This window comes from Emydura macquarii, unplaced genomic scaffold, assembly GCF_026122565.2.
Source record: "Emydura macquarii macquarii isolate MOO-44397 ecotype Brisbane River unplaced genomic scaffold, CSIRO-AGI_Emac_v2 contig_67, whole genome shotgun sequence".
Classification (NCBI taxonomy): Eukaryota; Metazoa; Chordata; order Testudines; family Chelidae; genus Emydura; species Emydura macquarii.
Genome location: NW_027130204.1, coordinates 671,223 through 693,778, shown reverse-complemented (window position 1 = coordinate 693,778; position 22,556 = coordinate 671,223). Strand labels below are relative to the sequence as shown.

General features: G+C 47.6%; 1 protein-coding gene across 1 annotated transcript; it reads right to left on the bottom strand.

Annotated features, from left to right (window-relative positions):
- Positions 1-1,999: 1,999 nt before the first annotated feature.
- On the bottom strand, positions 2,000-20,283 carry ELOVL3 (ELOVL fatty acid elongase 3). Its single transcript, XM_067535960.1, has 4 exons — positions 20,020-20,283; positions 10,266-10,397; positions 6,131-6,282; positions 2,000-5,602 (listed from the first exon to the last, which is right to left on the bottom strand). Exons 1-4 carry the CDS (start codon positions 20,124-20,126, stop codon positions 5,181-5,183), a joined length of 813 nt encoding a protein of 270 aa, XP_067392061.1. The 5' UTR covers positions 20,127-20,283; the 3' UTR covers positions 2,000-5,180.
- Positions 20,284-22,556: the final 2,273 nt, after the last annotated feature.

The window sequence follows — 22,556 nt, the reverse complement described above, 5'->3', positions numbered from 1 at the left end:
TACATTCTTTGTTCCTAGATGTATACATTTACATTTAAGTGTATTAAAATACACAGTTTGCTTGGACTCCCATTACCAAGAAATCAAGATTGCTCTGAATCAGTGACCTGTCCTCTTCATTATTTGTCATTTCCCCAATTGTTGTGTCATCTGCAAACTTTATCAGAGAGGATTTTATGTTTTCTTCCAGGGCATTGATAAAAATGTTAAAGAGCATAGGGCCAAGAATCTATCCCAGGGGATCCCAGTGGAAACATACCTGTGCGATGATTCTGGATTTACAATTATATTTTGAGACCTATCAGTTAGCCAAATTTAACATAGCACACATTAAATGGATTAAAATTTATATTTTAGTTTTTAATCAAAATATCATGCAGTATCAACTCAAATACCTTAGGGAAATTAAGTATATTATGTCACCTCAATTACCTTTTTCAACCCAACCTGTAATTAAAAAAAAAAATCAAATTAGTTTGACAGGATTTACTTTCCATAGGCCCATGTTGATTTGCATTAATTACATCATCCTCTTTTAATATTTTATTAAATCGAGTCCTGTATCAGCTGCTCCATTATGTTGCCCAGGATCGATGTCACACTGACAGTCCTAAAATTAGTTTTTAAAGTACTGGCATAACATTAGCTTTCTTCCAGAACTTCCCCAGTACTCCAAGATTTATAGTAGCTTTTGTCTGACATCCTCCAGAGATGATAGGGGAATGGAAAGTTATCACCATATAATGAGATTATATAATGTTTTTCCCCCAAATACAGAACAAATATTTATTCAACACTTCTGCCTTTTCTGCATTATTGATAATTCTACCATTCCCATCTAGTAATGGACCAGTACTATTGTCAGGATTCTTTTTTTCCTAATATAATTAAACTCCCTATTGTCCTTAGCTTTGCTGACCATAGAGTCCCCCTTGTGTCTCTTTGCTTCCCTTATCAATTTGCTACAATTCCTAACTTCTGATTTAATCTTCATTACAAACAACTTCCCCTTTCTTCCATTTGTCGGCCCCCCCCCCCTTTTTTTTTTTTTTTTTTTTTTTTTTAAATAGCTGCTTTCACTTCCCCGCTAAACCAGGTCACTTATTTATCCAAAACAGACTATTTCCTCAATTGTGACTTTTGGGGCATCTAGTAAAGTGTTCTTAAACGATTTCCAATTATTCACATTTTTCTGCTTAAAATTCATTCTCCCCCCGGATTTGGCTCTTAATTACATCTCCTCTTTATATAATACTTCTGTTAAATACATCCCACAATTATATTAGCTTTTTTTACAACTGCATCACATTGTTGACTCATTCAATTTTGATCCACTATAACTCCCAGATCCTTCTGAGCAATGTCGCTTATTCCCCATTCTGTGGCTGTGCATTTGATTTTTTTTAATTCCTAAGTTCAGTACTTTGCATTTGTCTTTACTGAATTCTTGATGATTTCATGAGCTTGATGCCCTGGGTGTAGGGGGGAGGAAGGGAGGGGAGGTGATTCAAAAACAGTGCCAGGCAAGCACAACCAATAGGGCATTTAAAAAAATGCAATTGGATAAGCAAGATGAAGAGGACTGAACTCTTGGGGCAAATGAGTGTTTTAAAACTCAGTGATTTGTGGCCTGGCACAAGGTCTGAGCAAGCTCTTATTTGCTTAGTTGAGCAATGAAAGAATTATGGTTTAATTGCCTTTTGTTTATTCCATATCTACCAAACAGTTTTCTGCTTCTCCTCAAACCCATCTTATGGAGGAAGGTGACCCTTGGTTAGACAGTGTGTGAAGTACAAAAGCAGGGTCAGATGCTTTACTAGAGCTCAGTGAAAAAGTTGCTGGATAAAAATATAAACAAACACATGACATTGCAGTCGCCTCTGTTCAGAGGCTGGCCTACATCCAGGCTAGTTCTTCTTGACGACGATTCAGGGTTATAAAGGCTACGTTCTGAATTAGCAAAAAAGCTAAGCATAACATAGGCCAGATACGAAGGAGAAATGGTAAAAACATACTTTATTAACCAAATTCACATATCACAAAAACCATTTCAGACACAGTGTGAATAGATTTGCAGATGTGGTTCAGAGACATTTACATTCCTCTGCTGTTGGCTGCTCTAAGTCTTGTAACAACCAGGACAACACTCCGCAACATACAGACGCTGCTTCTGTCCAAACTAACTTTCTACAGCTTGCTCTGACTTTTGGGTATGAGAATACCTGCAAACGTCACCGACACTGAAGGGAGGCATAGGTGCTCAGCACTGACTATTATAAGGCCCCACGTACACCGCAGCAAGCTAGACATGGATTCTGCAAAACTCTGGGGTGGGCTGCAGACTGAGGCAGCATCTGGTAAATTAACGGAGATTATTTAATATAAATATGAATAATACAATCAGCACAGCATTCCTTATTTAACTGATTTTATTCTGCACTGCCACCCAGTTTTCATTGTGCTGCAGAGCTCTGGAATAAAGATGTAGGACTGCACTGTAGCAAACTGTCAAGAGAAAGCTGAAACTTTGGGAAGCTGGGTAGGATGAAACTGGAGGGAAAGTAGTTTGGGATCGCAGAACAAGCTCTTTAGCTAGAAGTTTTTTCTAGATTCGTCAGCAGTGTAAAAGTTAATGACATGTAACCTGCTGTCATTAGGCTTCAGAGTGTACACCCATCTGAACTAAATTGCTTTGGCAATCTGTAGACTGAGGCACACAGTACTGCGTAAGTTTACATTTAGTTCAGATTAATGTTTTCTTCATAACTAACATCTAGAAACTTAAAAATGAAGGCTTAGATTTGGCTGCATAGTTCTGCATTCGGAAAGACTGCAGCAAGTTTTGATGCTATAGAATACACTGGGCCTGCTTGTTAGTTATAAGAAATGTATTGCTGTTAAAGCTAGCATCACCAAACCCCTCTTGCAGTGTCAGGATGCAAGGGAAGGGGGTTCTGTAGCAGGCTTGTCCCATGCAGAGATCAGCAGTAAGGGGTGAATTCTCTTCCTGCATTGCCACCCAGCCAGGGAAAGAATTGAAGAAAACCACATGCCTAGATGCAGTGGAAGTCAGTCATCAGCAGAATAGCTGAGGGAATGAGGAAGCAATAAATTGATTTCACTGCTAAAATTAAAGAGCAGCTTAAACCCTGTGAGAACACATACTCCTGATTAAACCCACCACTAGAGTGCCATCAGAGTCAGCACCTTAACAAGGGAACCTGGACTCAAAGGCTCCCCAGCTTCATTAACACTCATTTCTGTTTCTCCAGGGACTCTATCTTTTGTTTTCCTGTTCAAGGAAGAGGACATTAGTTACCTTCAGTCACACATCACAGCTGCCACAAAGGGACGTACTTCACTCATCTTGATTTTAGGAGAGAAACTCTTGCCTCCGTTTAGAAAATAAAGCAGCTTTTGGCGTGGCTGTCCCCATGGAGGTAGCGATCGGGACCTCAGCCTCCTCCAGCTGCACAGCTGCCTGAAATAGACAGGTGCTTTGCCTAGAAGAGGCAATTCCTGCGATCAAAGCAGGGTTGGGGGCTGCATTACACAATGGCAAGTCTTTGCACACATTAGCCTTCAGAACACTTTACAGAGAGTAAGCCTCAAACCCCCATCAGAGGTAGGTCAGTATTATTCCCCATTTTACAGGTGAGGAAACTGAGGCACAGAGTGGTGAAATGTTTTGCCCAAGGCCACAAAGGAAATGTGTTAGAACTGGGGCTGGTATCCAGGACCCAGTCCTACACACAGACCTGAATTAATAAAGTGCCACGAGCTTTAAATTCACCCACTATGAGACCAGCAGCTCTACCAACATTGCAATCGGAGCAGTTCCCTGTACTCACAATGGGAAAGCAGGTTTTTAAAAGTGCAGCCACTGTACATCCAAGGGCCGGCTTGGGGGCAACCCCTCCAGTCTCACGAGGGACGTTAGTGTTTCATCTCTAGCATCACAAAGCCAGATTTAAACACTGCCTTCATCCATCACAAGGTCACTGAGTCAGTGGCAGGATGCCAGGGTGGGAACATCTGGGCAGGCAGCCCAGGCACACAGGTTCCTACCAAAGCAAGCATCACAAGAAGTTAAATGAGACCATTACTGGGGTGAGATTACGCTAGTTACTTGGAGCTCTGGCCTCAGGCTTTTTGCAGCAGGTTCCAAGGCTTTCCATCTCAAGTTCAGGAGGATTTTCATTCTGCCCTAGGTAGAGAGTCGAGATATGTACTGAGTCAGTTGGGGACTGTCCCCTTTTCCCTCTAACCCAATTGGGTTCACAGTTCTAACCCAGAAAAGAGGATCATTCTTGTCACCCAAGAGAGAAGTCAAATGCCAAGTCGAGCCAGCTAGCCTGGGGAAGCAGGAGAACCCTTAAAATAAGGTCAGTACCTGTGAGCTTTCAATCCCTTAGTTCAAGCCACTGGACTCTGAAGCAAACCAGGGTGATCAAGACTTCCCAGTTGTTACTGGCTTCCCCTCCCTGTTTCCTTGCAGGAGAACAGTTTAGGTACCTGAGAAAACTAGGGTGTTTTCCAAATGGATGCAGCCATCAGTGCCATCTCCTGCCCCATCCCCTGCACCAGCAAGTGGTTGAATTCAAGGGTCTCCCTCTAGTTGGCAACAGTTCCTTATCTCGGGATCCCAACCCTCCTTTGCAGAACTGGCAGGGACAAGCATGCAACTGGCTCAACATGTACGCAATCATCCCTTGTGTGTGAAGCTCCAGCCAGGGAGCAGACACTCCTGGCCCTTAGGAAAGATTTGCCTTTTAGAACAGAACGGAATATTAAATGTGTGCAAGAGATGCACAACACAACCCCGGGAGTGCAGAGGGGAGAGGGGTTGGCAGGAGAGAAAAGGGAGAGCCTGGAATTCAGTTATGGGTTCTTGATACTCCAACACTTTCTCTGACATTCAGTCTCTCCATCTCTTCTCCCCCATCCCTCCAAAGACTACAGAGCAAACAGCACTCAGTCTTTGGCCTAACGACCCAGGGAGCAGCCAAATGAGGCAGATGCCAATGCCTCTTCATAGGTCCGAAAGCAGAAATTTTGATCGTGAGCAGCTTCTTCCAATCTCCCCACTCCTCATCACACCGAGCCTGTAGCACACCTGAGCTCCAGCAGCCTAGGAAGTAAGAGTGCCACCAACTCCCAGCTGCGCCCCCACCCCAATTTTAGTCCCCTTTTGTTTTGCCCCTCCCCTTAAGATACGCCTTGCAGAAGAAGTGGCAGAAGAGCACTAGGTAGCTGAGATACATCATTGAGGACCAGAAGATTTGTTCCCAGGAGGTGGAACAGATGCCATCCTGCATCCAGGAGTACGCCATGATGCTCACTGCAGTGCCCATCACCATCTGCAGGATCTGGGTAAAGGTGATCACCATGGCCAGTGGGCGTGGCACCCTCACGCCTGCTGCCCGCACTGTGTAGTAGGAATACATGAAGGCATGGACACTATAATTCATGGTCATGAACCAGCCGCCACCGGCTACCATGTCCTTATAGGCGTACCAGGTGTAAAGCAGCACCGTGACGTGGTGGTACCAGTGCAGGAAGATGAGCCGTTGCTTCCGGAGAACGATGAACACAGTATCACCTTAGGAGACAGACATCACTGGTCAGATAAGACAAAGCAGCTGATAGGTTTTCAGGCTAGATCGAAGCGATAAATCCCTGCACTAAATCCACTGTTCCGCTCAACCTCACTGGAACCTTTATTCATCCCAGGTTGTTTCCATGCCACCAGTGCCACCCCTCCCTGGACCAAACAAGTTTCTCTCAATGCAGTGTTGCAACATCACACACCTCATGGCAGTGATATTTACCCGCCCCTTCTCCCTCCAGGCAAGACATTAGAATTGAATTTGAATGGTCTTATCCCCAAGTCGTCCTTCCAGGATAAGTGACTGTGCAGGTGGGACTGAGCCATACTGAGGTTACCTGGGAAGTCACAGGTGATGCTATGCTGTCTGCATTGAGCTACAGTGAGTCAGAACAAGGAAGACAACATAGGCTGGCTGAGTCAGACCCTCCTGTGGAGGATGGAGGCCTTTAAAAAGTGTGCCAGTAACAAGGGAAGAGTTTATAACCTCATCGGCCAAAGCAAAGGAGGTTTTACACTCACCCAATTCCGGTACTTTGCTCAGGACAAACATATATGCCCAGAACTTGCTGACGGGGCCATTGTAGAAGCCTTGATCGCACACAGATCGCTTAAATCCACTGGTGGAGAGGACAAATCCCATGTATCCCCATGTCCTCAGGGTGCCGGTGATACTGCAAGAGAACCACATGACGGTCATGGGACAGGAGCCGCTAGTCTCAAACCAGAATCACCCAAGAAAGGCTGACTTCTCCCCGCAGAGAAGCTTGGCCAACTCCGTCCTCTCCATAGGACAAGTAGGAAGCCCAAGTGGATCAGCCTCCTGCACTGCAGGGCACCTGATGCTGCATTTGCGCCAGTTACTGCTCCTCCTCGTCATGGGACGCAAAGATTTGAATATCCTGGCTCCCTATCAGAACTAATTGACCTGACTCAGACGGGGCAGCCGTCCGTCCAGCCACAGGTACCCAGGCAGCTCTGCCAACACATTTCAGTCCTGAGCCTGCAGAACCCCCTTGCCCAAGTCCCACTCCAAATTCCTCCAGGGCACCTCAACAGTGAACTACTGCGCCCTTGGATACTCTAGTCTCTTCTCACCCAGCTCCTCGGATACCTCTTAGCTGGAGTTTCAGCATGTTTGCTGGGCTTGGGCCACAAATGAGCAAAGGCTACAAAAAAACCACTCCACGTCCTAAGCATAACTGGAAGTCGGAATTAGGCAAAGAGCCACCAACTCAACTAACTCATCACAACCCCTACGAACAACACAAACATGCCATTCTAAAGATTCTCTGCCTAACCCAGTTCCTAGCTTCCGTCAGACACACTGCAGCCCATACACATGACAGAGAGAGCACTAAGCAGGATCTGTATGATTGGTGTGTGGTTCTGATTGGACCGGAAATTGATGTCACCAGCACTAGTTGCCTGGCTCAGTTTACAGACTGAGCAGCGATCCAACAGCTTCTACTGCAGTGCAAACTCCAGCCAGGATCTGAAAGATCCATTTGAATCCTGCCTCCTACGCCACCTCCAGAATAAAAATTCTGAATCCGAGACAATTCAATTTAAGGAAAAAAACCTCCAGCTCCTTCTCTAACAGCTGCATCTGCTCTGCACTGCTGGCAGGAATCAATACTTGTTTGAGTCTGGAAAGTGATCAGCAATGACTTAAAGGTCAACTGTATGCTAGAAACAATAACCAGACAAGACAATAAGGAGTCAAATTTTAACCCTTGTAGATACTTCAGCTAAGACATGGTTCCCCTCTCCTTCTCCACACAAGCAAGAAATCATTGAGAGGTTGACAAGTGTATTTAAACAGTGTAGATTTTGCCACTTCACACAGAACTTGCTTAGCTGTCCCTGTCAACAACTTCTGTAGCTTACACAAGTCCTGCACATGGTTTAGCTGCAAGTACAGACTACTTGTGGTCAGCACCATTTCAGAAACTGAAGCTTAAATAAGGTCTTCGCTAGAGCTGGGCTCATAATGCATTTTTTGGTTCAGTGGCCAAATCAAAAAGCAAAAAAAACCAAAGAAGTTGTTTTAGAATGAACCGAAACTGAAATTTCTGTTCTTTCTTGCAAAATGAAAAACCGAGAAAAATTCATTTCCAGTTATATGAAACATTTTGTTAAGCTGGAAATGTTCGTTTATTTATTTAGGGTGTTTTTTTACCCTTCTAAAAAGTTTGAAGCAAATCTAGCTAACCTTCAAAATGAAATAAAGTCAAAACCTTTCATTTCAAAAGGGAGAGAACAAATCATTTTGACTAAGAAGTTTCTTCTTTTTTTTTTTAAATTTGGTCAAAGCTATTTGCTGAATTTGATCCCAATTCATCAATAGTTTCACTTGCCCCCAAACTGCATTTTTCAGTGAATGAACTATTCAGCCAAAAAGTTCCATGCAGCTCCTCTCTTACCAGCACAGTGGTGAAACGTCAGCACCCACCCCAACTATGGTAACCCTCCCACAATTGTTACTACTGATAGAGCTGAACCACTTGTAGTGAGTTTTTCAGGAAAAGGCTAAGGTACTCAAAGCATTGGGGCCATAACTGCATGACTAAGTAGAAGAACTTCTGAGTACCACTGGTGTGATGACAAACACCCTCCTATGTGTGCAACAGGCTGAAAGCAGTTTGAACTGGAGTATGCAGTTGTGGTTTTTCATCTGGAACTGCCTTGTCAGAATCACACCACCAGTAAAATACTACGCAAGAGATAAGAAGTTGAGAATGGTATCACAGCAACCTCATATACACAAGCTTACCTGATGCCAAGCAATGGCTCCTGGGAAACCCAGACAACAGGACAGTGAAGAATGCATGCTCCCTGCCCCACCATCCGCTTCAAGGTACTTTGAAAGAGATGCTCATGCAGATCAAGAAGAACCCTTTACACATGCAGGCTGGCTACCCAAAGCTAACAGTCATTTAAGTGGGGCTATCGCTTCACAATGGTTGTGCATGTTCTATCAGTGCAAGAGCTGGCATACGTGCCAGGACACTGCACAGCAAGGTATCATTTTAGCCTCCCACATCTTCCCCTACCCCTTCCTCCCTTACATGGACCACACATACCAGTCAGAATCCAGCATCACTCTCAGCCAGCTTCATCCCCCTCATGCTAAAGGAATAAAGTCTTCAGCATCTTACACCAATTAACTTCACGAGGATGACGGCTTCACTCTGCCCAAGCAGAGAGAGCTGCAGTAAACAGGTGCTGAGAGGAGGGTGGGAAAACTGAAGGATGTTGGCTTGGAGCCCTAAATTACAGAGCTAAGCTGCAGTTGATTCATTCTCTGCAGGCTGCTATCAGAGTCCGCACACGAAACAGAGTTGCCAGCACAGTATGTTTATGGACAGTTTATGGACTGTTTAAAAGATTCCGTTTTGTCTTTACAGAGACCTTAGGTGTAAGATTGGTCTCACTTTTATTACTTGTATGTTGCTGACTCTTGAAAAAGAATACTCTGTTCACAAAAGGAACCATTTCATCCTTGTTTTGTTGTTCAGCTTCTTTTATCCTTACCGCTGCTAAAAGCAGCAGCAAGTTTTCCACACTGGAAAATTTCCCTGAGCATCTCACACGTGCAGTAAAGATAAGCCAAGGAATGGTGAAGCTTGTAACCGACAGATTCAGCCGGCTTGTGCTGATGGCCAGAGAGGAGTTGGCAATCCCTTTCGTGGCCTCTGGATTCAGAGGGTCTCAGCTCATGGAGCAAGGAAGGGATCACACACTTCTCTGCTCACCCCTCACTTTCGGGATCCTGCACCTCCAGACCAGGCTAGTTGGGCCCCTGCTCAGCAGAGGCTGATCTTTGCCTCTGCTCAGGTCATGGCCATCCAGTCACCTGGAGCTGGGATGGGCCTGCAACTCTGCCTGACCAAGCTCTAAGGGAACTGCTCAGGGAGTGGATCGAGCCATCAAGTTCAAGGTCTTGGTCATTATTGTCAAGATGCTCCAGTGCCTGGGCCCAGGGTACCTAGGAGAACCAATGCTCTGGGATGAAGACCACAGTCAACAGCTCCAAAATGTTTCAGATTTTGTGGTGATGAGGGCAGGGTAAGAACCTGTACGAACAGCACAGAAGCCTTCAGCCCCCACATTGCTCATCTCATCCGGGGCAGCAGCTCTGAGATCCTCTTGCTTCCTCTCTAGGTCAGGCTGAGCTTCACACAGTGCAAGCACCCTCCGTTTTGCACAATGGCAGCCACAACTGAGACAGAGCCTTCTCCCTTTGACATTGCTGCCTGCCAACCTCAGACAAAGGCCGCGACCATCCCATGGGCAAAGTCTGCAGCTGCTGGTAGGGCAGGCAGAGAGAAGTCTTGCAGGGATGGGAGCAGGACCAGAGGGCTGTGGGAGTGGGAGGAAGACTTAGAAGGACCCTCCCACCACCCCAGTTTTGGGATCAATTCTACAGGATTAGAGAATGGGGGGAAAGGTTTTTAATTTCAGGCCTGATTTTAAGCCACATGGCCAGGCTCTGAGTGGGCTCAGCAGTTTATCAAAGCCTTATTGCCCCTTCTGGGTTAGCATCACTGAAGGGAATGTCTCTGCTTCTCTCCAGGGGCACCTGGCACCGTGGGGCTCTCTGGCTACCCAGTAACCGCCGGCAGAAGACGACAGCTAGAGACGCCGTTCTTACCTGAACAGGGCCAGGCTGAGGGACCACAGGACCAGTGGCATGCGCAGGTCGTACCTTCTCCGCTGCTTCATGACATGCTGGCCTCCAAAAATCAGCAGCACGTAAGCCAAGGCGAACGAGAATGATTTACGCCTGCAAGCAGGGAAGAAGAACTCTCAGACAGGCTGGCACGTGGCATGGTACAGATACCCCCTGCTCGTGGTGTGGGACTTCTGTAGCCCGGACAAGGAGGAACCTAATTGAGCCCCGCACTGCTGGGGGAACCGGAAGTATCTGCCACTCCCCTAACTATGGTCAGAAGGAGCAGGCCCCACCCATAACTGGAGCTGGTGAAAAATACGTTTGGTGAGGGAAGAAAAAGAAAAGGGATGTCTTATATTATGGAGACTTCCTACAATGCTACCGCCCTGCCCCTTCAGATCCCAAGTGAGGCAAAGATTTTAAGTGGAGAAAACAGGACAGTTTCATTCATTTACAGATTATCTCCTTCACTGTGATTTGTGAGGTGGCCACCATTCCTTGCTTTGTACCAAGAAGCTCTTGGTACAAAGAGGAAAGTAACAGCGTTCTACACAGGCAGAGCACCTCACAACAGACTTGGTTGAAAACAACGCTCTGTCATGCCATGACATGTTCTGGCATATACCAACGCAGCCCCAGCTGCTTAGCCGCGCACAGGAATGGAACAGGACAGGAAGCGAAGAGACGTGCAGGTGGAACGTAGAGTGGCAGAAAGGAATCCAAGCCGGAGACCGGTCCTTGTGGCCTGGCTTCCGCTACCAATCAAAGAGCACTACAGAATCTTTAATAACTATGGGGCCAGGGTCCCACACTTTATAGCTCAACTGTATGGCAGCTCCAACAGCCCCAGTGCCCCCACACTAAGCTGGATGTGAGTTTAGTGTTATGAAGAAAGCCACAAATACCACTTCCTGCAGCAGCTGTGCTCCTTGGAGGTCCCTTCCAAGTACTAACCTAGTTAGACTCTGCTTAGCTTGCAAAAATCTAAGATTGCAACCGCATTGTCAGTGATCCATCCCTATCTTCCCTCTCCAAACAGTCCTGCCAAACCTGTCTGCAAGGGGCTTCTGCATCTGAGTAGCAGCCTGAACACAGCAGCAAAGGCACCTTCAAATCCCATTCACTCCATTTCTCTGCTGCTGGCAGAAATGCCCATTGTAAGGCACAGAGTAATAATAGCTTTTCCCAGCAACTAGCTTCCTTTCCCATTTCTGAAGGGAGCAGATCTTCCCTCTTTCAGGGAAAGTATGGAGAGAACCAGAAGAGACAGAGTGGATAGCATCCACCCAACCCAGTCTGCCCATGTTACTTTGTTCCTTAAAATCCTCAAGTTCAGGACCTAGGACGAAACACCCACCTCTCACTGGGTGGCTACAAGCAAGGGGGAGTAAACAATGGAGCACAGTTGCCCCTCAGGGCCCCTTTGCTCTCCTCTCCTGGCTCCTCCTCTCAGCCCCAGCAGCTGAGAGGTTTGATTTGGCTCATCTGGAAACAGCCAGAAGAATGTGCCCGCTCCTTCCTGTCCACTGACTTGACTCCAGCCACCATAAGTCATATCCCTGTCTGGGGTAAGAACCAAAGCAACGGGGTCCCTCTTTGACCATGCAGAAGGGGAGGTTACTGCGATGAGATCTACATTCCTTTCCCTCATCCTAGGCCAATTTAGCCTAAGTCTTATGTTCTTTAAATTAGTTCGCTTCCAGGACCCATGGCAATGGGCTTACCACATCCCTGGGCAAAAGTGACGCTGCTGTGAGGGAATCCCCACGCTTTGTCCCAGTTCACACTGCAGTCACAGGGACTCCTGGGTCCACATGGATTGAAAAAGCCAGATGTTTTAGAGAGACATTTGAAGGACAGAGAGAGGCATTCAGAACGAGTCTCCAAGGAAACAGCAGAATTAGGGTTTGAAATATGACCCACAAGCCAGTGTACTATTGCTAGGACTGTACTCCCAGGTCAGGAATCTGTAGGCATGGTACCTACACTCTAGGAGAATCTGTACATCAACTGAAACACAGGCTACTGCACAAGCCTTTCAACCCCAGAGACTTGAGTCCAAGCTAAACCTACTTAGCTCAACAGCAAAGAGGTTGAAGGTCTTAGGCTGTACCCTGGGGGGCAGCACTTAGAAGCATGAGCAGAACTGGCTGGCTGGGAGAAAAGCAGGACGTGCTACAGGTCAGGACTGTGGGGTATTGGGAGAGATGTGTGGCCTTCTTCCCCACCCAACAAAGAAAAGGAGAATAGTAGATTAAGGCTCGAAGAGACCATTAGAACCCAGGCCAATGGTTCTCAAACGCATTTGATCAGACCCCCCTTCTCTGTGTCTGTAATCATTTGTGCCTCACCCTCCCAGTACATATACTGCCACCCAGCGGCTGCTGGCCAAGCACCAAGCCCTGCAGGCAGCAACACGCCAGCAGCAGTGCAGAAGTAAGGGTGGCAATGTGAAAAGGGATATCTGTTAATATCCCTTTCCACAGCAGACTGATTACTTCTGCGCTGCCTCTGCCACCCTGGGGCCGACAGCTGCAGCCCCACCGACTCCTGATGAGGAATTGGGTGCAAGAGGAGAAGAGACCGAGTCTGGGCAGCAGGGCTCCAGATGTTTCCCTTATCCCTGCCTCCCGGATGTACACGGTCCTTCTGCATGAGGCCCAGATACCCAGGGCTGACAGCCACAGCTCTTCGAATTCCCCCAAACCAGTGCAAAGGCAGGCTTAGGGCAAGGAAGGATCCCAGCACCAGGAAGTGCCAAGACATCCTGAGAAGGAGTGAACTCAGCTGAGCCAGGGTTAAGCTTCCATGGCCCAGTGTTTGCTAAAGGGGCAGTGGCTGCTTGTACGGATCAGAACAGGATTAAGCCTTCCTTCCTGCTGAGCCTGTGAGGGGGTGTGCACAAGCAAGCTCAGCACGAAGAGGTGGTGCCAGAGGCATTGCAGGGTGGAGTCAACATCTCACTGATTTGCAACACTGCCAACAGCTCTGTGATTCACAGCCTGAGAGTGGAAGAGCAGGGGCCAAATGGCTGCATTTCACAGTCACTCCCAGGGTTCTTGGGCAAGACCCTCTGCTCTAGTTCGCGCCATATTCCAAGCAGCCAGAGATCCAGCCTGTAATTCAGGAGCCTCCAGCTCACTCCCTAGCACCATACAACTCATTTGAAAATTGACCTTGGTTTAACAGAGAAATTCCTCAAATTGTGGCGCAGGGCCTGCCGGGCATTTGCCAGTGAATAGCGACCTGGTCATATGGTTCTCACGCCTCTCCTGCAGTTTCATGAGAAGACAGCTAGAAAATACACTAATTACTTCAATGTTACTTTTCCTCTTAAGCAATCACAGTAACCAGAGCATATTACAAGATGCCAACTGGAAGGGCAGGTGTGTGTAAAACACTCTTCCTTACGCTCTGGCCCCTGCTATGTGAAAGCACAGAGACCACTCATTTAGTAAGTTATAGAACAAACAGGAAGATCTCACTGCTGCACCCTTCCAGGCAAATGACTCGATTTTTCATCTGTTCTGCAGAGGTAGGAGCAGCTCCAGTCACCTCTGCAGAACAGGAAGGCAGGAAAAAAAAATCACACAGGTTATCCCATCTCTCATCTTCAACAGGCTTATCACCCCAGTAAGAAAAGGACTTAAAAGTCCCTCACTAACAGGGGAGAGTCAAAGGGTACATGGACACTGCAAAGACAGCCAGCAGCAGTGAGTTTCAGAGCCTGGGTCAGATGTCTTGGTGCCAACATCCCTGCATGGACTGGAGCCCAGGATCTGTGATTCATCCCTTGCCAGGTTCTAGAGACCAGGTTCCAGCGCTACCTTCAGCCCGTGCACCTGCATCAGTGGGCCAGGCTTGGAGACTTACTGCCATGGATTTTTTTCTTTTGCAGTGCAGGTGTGCCCAGAGAGACCAGCTGGCAATTGGGACTAAGGTCATATTCCAGCCACCTTCCATGCAACAGCCCAGAACACACCTCTCCACCCTCCAACTTGATAAGACACCCCAAGAGTAAACAGCTACTCCCACCATTGACTAGTGGTGCGTGCTGCAGCCTGACCTTTGCATCCACCTCTTCCATCCCCACCTACATACTGAACTCCTGCCAAGTGCTGCCAACATGGAAGGCTGCAGAGCACAGATGGGGTTGAACACGGGACCCACATAAGCCTGAGCAGACCCAGGGAAACTCTAGTGGTGGTTTGGGTGCAACTTTGTCTTAAATATCAGGCAGGACTGCTGTACGCAGTAGGCAATCTGGTACCCTCAGACATGTAGGTCTAGGGTTCAACATAATCGCCTCCCAAGGGGCTGTGCTCATTTGCTAGCAGATTTCACGTACTACCCAGCCCAGGGAGCAAGACAGGTCCGAGAAGCAGTTCAAGCAATATTTGCCCATGCTGGCTCTAAGTCCAAGCTTCAATAGTCAGTTATGCTGCCTCTCAGCCCAAGCCCAGCCTCCCAGTCCATTCTAACTGGGCAATGGGGGTAGTGAAATCAACGGGGGCTGGGTTCCACCAAGGATGAACTGGGCCCAACATGACCAGAAAGGGGTGTATCTGTGGAGGGTAATAGCAGCCAGAAGGAAGGGTACCCTAGAGCCAGGGCCACAAGAAAAGGAAGATGCTCCAATTCCTCGGGTTCTCAGTCAATGTGACACTGCTCATGCCAACACACAGCAGCAGCCGTCGAGCAGTCTTTCAAGAAGACCTACATGGAGTTTGGCCTGGTGATTCTGAAGCCCCTATGGCTGTACATAAATGTAACACCAAAGGGCTTGGGAAGACCTAAATGAGCGCAGGGACCCTTTGTCCTAGGTTCTCTACATATCCAAGAGATGGCCCTTGTCCCTGAAACACAAAAGTGGCCAGGGCAGACTGGGAGTACTATTAGATCCATTAAAAAGATGGGAAAATGAGTCCAAGATTAAGCAATTTACTTGGTCACACCAACTCTGAGGCAGAGCTGGCTTCCCAATTCCTAGTCCAGAGTTTTGACCACAAGATCATCTTTCCTGGTTCAGCAGCATCTCCTGGGGCCGATCAGAACCAGCAGCCAATCCTAACATACAGTCAGGCAGCAGGAAAGGCGCCTCCTTCACAGTAATACTGCTCATGGCACTTTCATTTTATAAGGCACTGAATTTACATTCTATTCCAGCTCTCAGTGCTGACAGTGTAGGGGTGTGACTGGATCAGGGCTAAAGCTGATCTTAGGAGCCAGAGAGTGTATGACGCACAGTACACGTGGCCCAACCAGCAGCTTACCAGGTCAGGCAATGCTATATATTAGACAGCCGTGACCAGGAGGGAGGGAGGTTGATTGATTTCTCTCCTACAAGCCACTGCCTCACTTTGCCTCATAGCTCAGGAAAGAGGTGGTGTGTTAATTTCACAGGGCAAAGAGGCTCCCTCTACTCCAAATGAGCCATTGCCCACACTCTCCACTTTGGTCTGAATAGGGTAGTATCATTGCGCTGGTGAGAGGACATAGCAGGTCTAGCTGCCGTTTGAACTGTAACTGGGGAGTGGATGAAAGCTTACAGAATTACAGTAAGTTAAAGAACGGTGAGAGAGGAGGTACAGAAAAGAGACTGAATAGGTATTAACAGAAGAGGGCAGCTGCGATGACCCAAGGATTCTGCTGAGGTCACAGCCTACAAACAAGGAGAGTTTGAAACCAGAAGTTGGACAAAACTGGTGTGCAGGAAGCCAGGCTGAACTGCTACGTGGAAGGTCTATTCTCTCATCACACCTTCAGGGACTCTAGAGCAAGAACAGGCTCCTGAGGAGTTTGCTTTGGAAACATCTAAAGGCCTCTGCTTCACTCCAGAATCCTCAAGGTAGCGAGGGATGGGGCCATCCAGGTGTCAACATACCAGCAAGGACATGGGACCATCACTGCCGAACAAGTGAGGGCCCCAATTAGATTCATGGGACCCCCCCCCCTACTTCTCATCCTGTTTCTGACCCTGTCCTGAGATCACTGCACCATCTGGCATCAGCATAATGGGACAAAGCAGCCAAGAAAAACCAAAGAAAGAGGGACCTGCCAGATCCAAGCAGTGGGGAAGCAGACTGGCCACAAGAGGCGCATAAGCTGTCCAGGGCTGAGCAGCAGCAAGCCATTCCTCCCTGTAGAGGCATTTGTCAATTACTGTAAACCAACCTAAATTAAAGTTAACAGAGCACTACAGTGCTTGACCACAGTCTACTATCCATCTCTAACATTCAAGCTCTTTTTGAAACGCTGAACTTTTGGGTTTGCAATTTAAGGTGTTGTTAGGTTTGGATGTAGTTCTGAGGGCAGAAAGTTAAATTAGGAGACAAACTGGGTTGCTGAGCCCATGTTTTTAAATGTTGATGTTCTCCTGTCCTGCTCCCTTGTGCCTGGGAGAGGCACGAGTAACTTTAATAGCAAACGGCAAGTTCAAGGTCCAGCAAAAGAATTAGCCGTTCCCCCAGCCTGCAGCAGGAGGGCTCTAAGGGACTTTGGCAAGGGACTAATAGCTGCTCTCTGAAAGAGGACTTTGGGGCGTTTTGCATACGATTGTTTTGTGAATAATGGCTTAGTTTTGATTTCAAAATACTTGGTTTGATTTTGAATTCTTCTGTCTATTCAATTAACGAACTTCGCTTTGGGATGAATTTCTCCCCCCATAGCATATTTGCCATGGGATTAAGCAAGTGAAAGTTTCTGCTCCAAATCTAAATCATGCTTAGTTACTGAATGTTGTGCAGTAACAGCATCAAAACCACCCATGACAACCACCCATTCATTCCATCAAACACTTACAGCAGTTCCCCACACCATCAGAAAGCAATTAAGTGCTCTAACATTTTGAGGAGACACCCTCTCCAAGAAAGTCTCATTCTGAGCCTAAATCCTTCCAAACTGCACTAAGCCAAGAGCTAACAAGTTACACAGGGTCAGTAGCTATCTCTGGAACAAGTGTATCTCAGGTCCTGAAAAAGATCTCTGTGTAAGCTAAAACTTTGTGTCTCTAACCAACAGAAGTTGGTCCAATAAAAGATATTACCACACCCACCTTGTCTTTATCTTCCAACCACTCATATTTCCATGCTAGGAACCAGGAATGTAGCAAATCTAACAAAGCTGAAACATAAGCACAAAAGATGTCCCAATGGAAACAGGGTGCAGTCGGATTAGCATCCCCAAATAGCAAGCCACTATGGGTTTTACTGCTGGCTTGGAGGATTTTGAAAGGGGAAGAGGTGTGCGCTATGGGCCTTTGTCATCTAATCTCAGTGTGCAGAAGAAATATTTATGAAGTTTAATACAGCTCACGCGTTTTAAGTTCTGGTGTCAATTTAACTGAATACCAAACCAAAACCCTAGACACAAACCACCTGAATCCTGACAAATATTGTGACTTAGTGCAAATCTCAGAAGGTCAGGAAAAGCTGATTGGCTACAAGTCCAGCAATACCAAGCATGGACAAATCAAATACAACTGCACCCTGCCACCCCACATGGCAAGATCCTAGGTATGCTGAACTTGCATTTGTCTGAACTGAAGGTGCAAATGAAAACATGGCCTCCTACTCAGATTTCCCTTTAAATTCCACAAGCAGACGTGAATGGATTTCACTGTTAGATGGCTTAACTCCTCCTCTGGCTGCACGCACTGCCACTTTTGCCCCACGAGGCTAACAGTATGCAGGCTCTTCCTGTTATGAGGCATGGCACAGGGTGATGCTGCTGTTCAGTAGCATCTATGAGAGAGAGGAGAGCAGTTTTAATTTTCAGCCTCAAATTGGATGCGCTTGTCGGCTGATGCACCAAAGAATTTTAACTACAGATTGGACCAGCAATTTTCCCTTAGGAAAGAGACGAAAACAACTTCATGACACACTTTTGCCACAAAGAAAAAATATAGCACCATGTCTTCTTGTCAGACATGCAGGTTATCCTAAGCCACATCACCTCAGTACTAGTTTCCTAATGTGCAGACAACTTTGTAATCCTGGGAAAACAATACTTCCAGGACAGGGAATCAATGCAGAAGTAGAACAGTGCTGTGGGGAATCAGCAGCTGCTCCAAGCAGGTGACATCTCTCCCACACACTACCCTCATCTCCCAGAATTAGCTATTTTACATCATTCATCTCTTTTGAAGTACCACCATATTGTGATCACCTTATGCAATCGCTTACCTCCAAACCAGCAGGCCACCTCACTCTGTAAACTAAACATTGGCAACATCCACTGAACCCTGCTTGCATCTGAGGCAAAGCCACCATAGCCACACAAAGGTTCATTTTATTAGAGAAGATCTGGGGTCATGGAATTTTTAGAACACCTTGGAGACCAGACAGGACCTCAGTGATTGTTTTACGTGTTCTACCTACAGTATCTGCTGAGCAAGGCTACTCAAAAGCCAGGGAGCAAGCCCATTCACTTGGTTCAAGTACGACGCAGGAAGCTTCTCTCCAAATACAGCTCTCTTGCACCACCCCTAAATTCTGACCTGCAGCAGCCCCTCCTGGTCCAGTCTTGGGGACAACTGTGATCAAGGCCAAGCCCTCCATACAGAACTCAGGACCTCACACAGAGGGACTGTACCAGCAGGCTTTTTAAAGGCTACTGTAACTGTTTACATTCAAGCTGCTGCTTTTCACCCTCAAATCTTCCTGTGCTCAAGGAATGCAAATGTGTTTATACAATATTTGTACATTAGGGAAGACTGCTGATTCTTTACCACCATCTTGCTTCTCAGGGGACGTCTGTTCAGGAATAAAAGACCCACAGCCTGGCCAGCTAACTCGGGGCTAAAATTTGCTGGGTAGACATTCCTTTTACAAAGCATGCTTGTGTCAAGGGAAGAAATGTCCAGAGTTCCAAGAAGAATTGAGTGCAAATAGGCTGCTCTCTAACATCTCCTTTGAGATGCAGAAAACAATTGCACATTGAATAATGCTTTGTGAAATCTAGCAATTTCTGAGTAATTTTGCACAACGGGTTTCACTATTCAAGCCAGTAGTTTAATTGTTGGATCTTAACAGGCATAGATTTACCAAGGAATTTAATATTAAACTTTTACCAGCAATGTTAACCCTAAATTTGTACTGAGGTAAACAGGTTCCTTAAACTCGTTTTATTTCAAGGCAATTGTTCTATTAACTATGTTATGTCTCCCTCTGGAAGGCTACACAGATGTAGCCTTTGCACCTGCTCAGTCTCTCCGTCCGAATGCGGGTTTGGGAAAGAGAAGCTAGACATAAAAGGAGAGGACCCCGAGAGCCGATACACGTGCACGTCGCTCTGAGCTGGCTCCTAGGCTACACAGTCCGAAGGGACGCGACCCCGGCCTGGGTTAGTCTAGGGGGACCCAGCAGAACGAGCCTCGCAGGTCTTCCCTGAGCAGCTCCCGTTCGAACCCGAGAAGAGGCCCAGCCCCGTGACAGAGGGAGAATCCAGCCGCCCCTTGGCAATTGCTCCCATGGGGAATTACCCCCGCAGAATTTCTCCGGCTTCTGCTTCCAGGCGCGGCAGCACGAGTGGGGCCCGCGGATCGCCCCGGCACCGCAGGCTGGAGTCGCAGGGTGCCCCCGGCCAGGAGCAGGAGTTTTCGCTGCGAGCCGGCTGCCCGGGGCCCCGAGGTCTCGCGTCCAGCTGGCAGTAGGTGGGTTTCCCGGGGGCTGCGCCGCCAACGCCTGTTCAAGGGCCGCGCCTCCAGCCGCCCCGCCGCCCCGGCCGCGCTCACCAGTTCTCCCGCATCCACTGCAGCGCCTGCAGCTCGTCGAAGCGCCGCTCGAAATCGTACTCCCGTGGGCGGGGCAGCACCGACAAGTTGGCGCCCAGCAGCTCCATGCGGGCGTGGGCTAGGTCCCGGAGAGCGCGCGGCGCTGGCGGGCTCGGAGCGGGCGGCTCGGTCCCTGAGAGAGAGAAAGCGAGCGAGTGCGCGAGCCGGCCGGTCGGTCGGTCGGTCGGTCCCCCCTCGCGGAGCCGCCGGCCCAGCACTGTCACTGCAGCCAAGCGGCTGCAACCTACAACTAAAAATCAGAGACGCACACACGCTCTCGCCTTGCTGCCGGCCCGGGCCAATTGATACATCCTAGACTCCGCCCCCTCCGGGCCCGCCCCCACCTGCGGCCGGCAACCAATCCCAGAGCCGGGCTACGCCAGCGGCCCCACCTACCTCGCGTTCTGATTGACAGGCGGTTGCGACAGGGAGGGAACTCCCGCCAGCCCTCGCGGCTCAGAGGGCTCCCTACGTCCCTCCGTGCTGCGGCGCAGGTCCTGCAGAGCTCCTTTCAGTTACACTAGGAACCGGCCTTTACCCTCAGCAGCCCCCTCCCAACCCAGCCTCCCCCAGCCCCATTCACATGCACGGCTTTCCACACCTTAGCTGATCCTACTCTATATGGCCCAAACAATATATGGGGCACATTGATGAGGGTTAGGGAGACACTTATCCTATAGGCACATCAGAACGCAGTTGTCCGCTATGGGCTTCTTTTGCACCTTATTCGGAAGCATTTGGGCCTTGCCACCGTCAGAGACCAGATGGATCCCTGGTCTAATCAGTACTGCAGTTGTTCCTATGTATTGGAATGCCAGGGCAATAAGCAAGATTATTGGAACACGCTGTGCCCACTACATCACCACTCCATCATGTTACCTTTTTTGCATCCTAAAACCCATGTGTTGTAGGTTTGCTGTTTTGCATAAGCTCTCAAGCATAAGGACCATGTCTTCCTCCCAGTCAGAAGAGTGACCTCCCATTGATGCAACACAAATAAAGGCTCACAGCACTGGACAGTTTTTCACTAAAAAGAAGGATCAGCAAACGCAGGAAAAGGTAGACAAAATTATACAAAGGGTCAGAGAGCTGCAGAGACAGATTGGGAGACAGAGAGGCTAAGCCAGCTCAGCATTCTCACATTTAAACTACTTTGGTGGTACAGTATGTTCTTTAAAAGTGCTTACAAACATACTACTGGTTGAAATGCAGGGGTTCTCAGGCTATATCTCTCTGGGTTTCAGAAACCTTGGATCTTCTTTTTTAGACTTCTCTTGACTGTGTCCTTGCCTGCACTTCTGTCATCTACCAGGTATATACAACAGGGTTGTACTGCAATTGTGAATACAACAGGCAGAGACCAAGATAAGAATTTTCTGCATCAAGCCAGCCAGTTAGACTTGCATAACTTGTGCTACAAGAGTCACCTGGCCAACAGCATGACTGAAATTATTCCTTTTCTCTTATAACAACCTTTCCTTACACAAAACTTTTATTAGTAACATACCACATAGCTCTCATTCCTTACAGGTCACCGCCTTCAGCGGCTCCTTTGACTGGCTACCACTAAGTAGCCTCTATTTATATCTTACCACACAAAAGCTAGAAGATTCCTGAAGGGTAACACCAGTTGTATTCTGCTCCATCACACTTTTTTACACTGCTTTCATTGCTTTTTCATTTTCCTCCACCTTGGCGTCCACCTTTGCCATCCCTCACTGTGTTGCCTTCATTTTTGTTTTCACTTAGAAGCCAGGTTCTAAACTTGGGGGTCACAATCCTCACTTTCTTAATGGTTAGGTTAGGGGGGGCAGAATTGTGTTGCTGCAGCAACATGGGGTCTCAGTGTACAGGAGGTTGAGAACTGCTGGCTTTGAACATATGCGCTTCAGGGCAAGGAATCCATCCTTGTCTGTACCTTGGAGCACTATGCGCATCTATGGTGCTATGTAATTATTTTAAACTAGTGAAGTATTAAGAGGGGAGTGAAAATAGATAATCTTGCCATTGTTCTAGATGTTCCGAAAGGTCATGTTCCGACAATGGAGTTAGCTTGGTAGAAAAGCTCCAATATGGTTAGTCTGTAGGATGAATTAAAAGGAGAGGGAGAGAGAATGTGGCAGATATGGTAGCATTGAATAAATGAATGGTATAGCCTCACCTTAAACAAGGGTGACCAGATGTCCTGATTTTATAGGGACAGTCCCAATATTTGGGGCTTTGTCTTACTTAGGCGCCCATTATCCCTCAACCCTTGTCCCAATTTTTCACACTTGCCCTCTGGTTACCCTACCTTGAACACAGTTCATTTTGGTCATCTCATCATATGAAGCTATACCAGAGAGTACAGGTTCAGAAAAGGGCCACAAAAAGGGTTACTTTGGGAGGGCTTTTAAAAACTGAGGACTGCTCACCTGATTTAGCCATGCAATCTGTTGAGTGATGGAAGGCAGGATTTGGCCCTAGCCCAATCTACTTTACCAAGAATAAAAGCAACT

What these genes read in the sequence shown, in the direction of transcription:
- ELOVL3 (XM_067535960.1), bottom strand. Translation starts at nt 20,126, where the DNA reads ATGGAGCTGCTGGGCGCCAACTTGTCGGTGCTGCCCCGCCCACGGGAG. An exon ending in CTCAGCCTGGCCCTGTTCAG is followed by an intron (nt 6,283 to 10,265) that starts GTAAGAACGGCG and finishes GTTCTCTTGCAG; the next exon opens with TATCACCGGCACCCTGAGGA. An exon ending in GAGCAAAGTACCGGAATTGG is followed by an intron (nt 5,603 to 6,130) that starts GTGAGTGTAAAA and finishes CTGTCTCCTAAG; the next exon opens with GTGATACTGTGTTCATCGTT.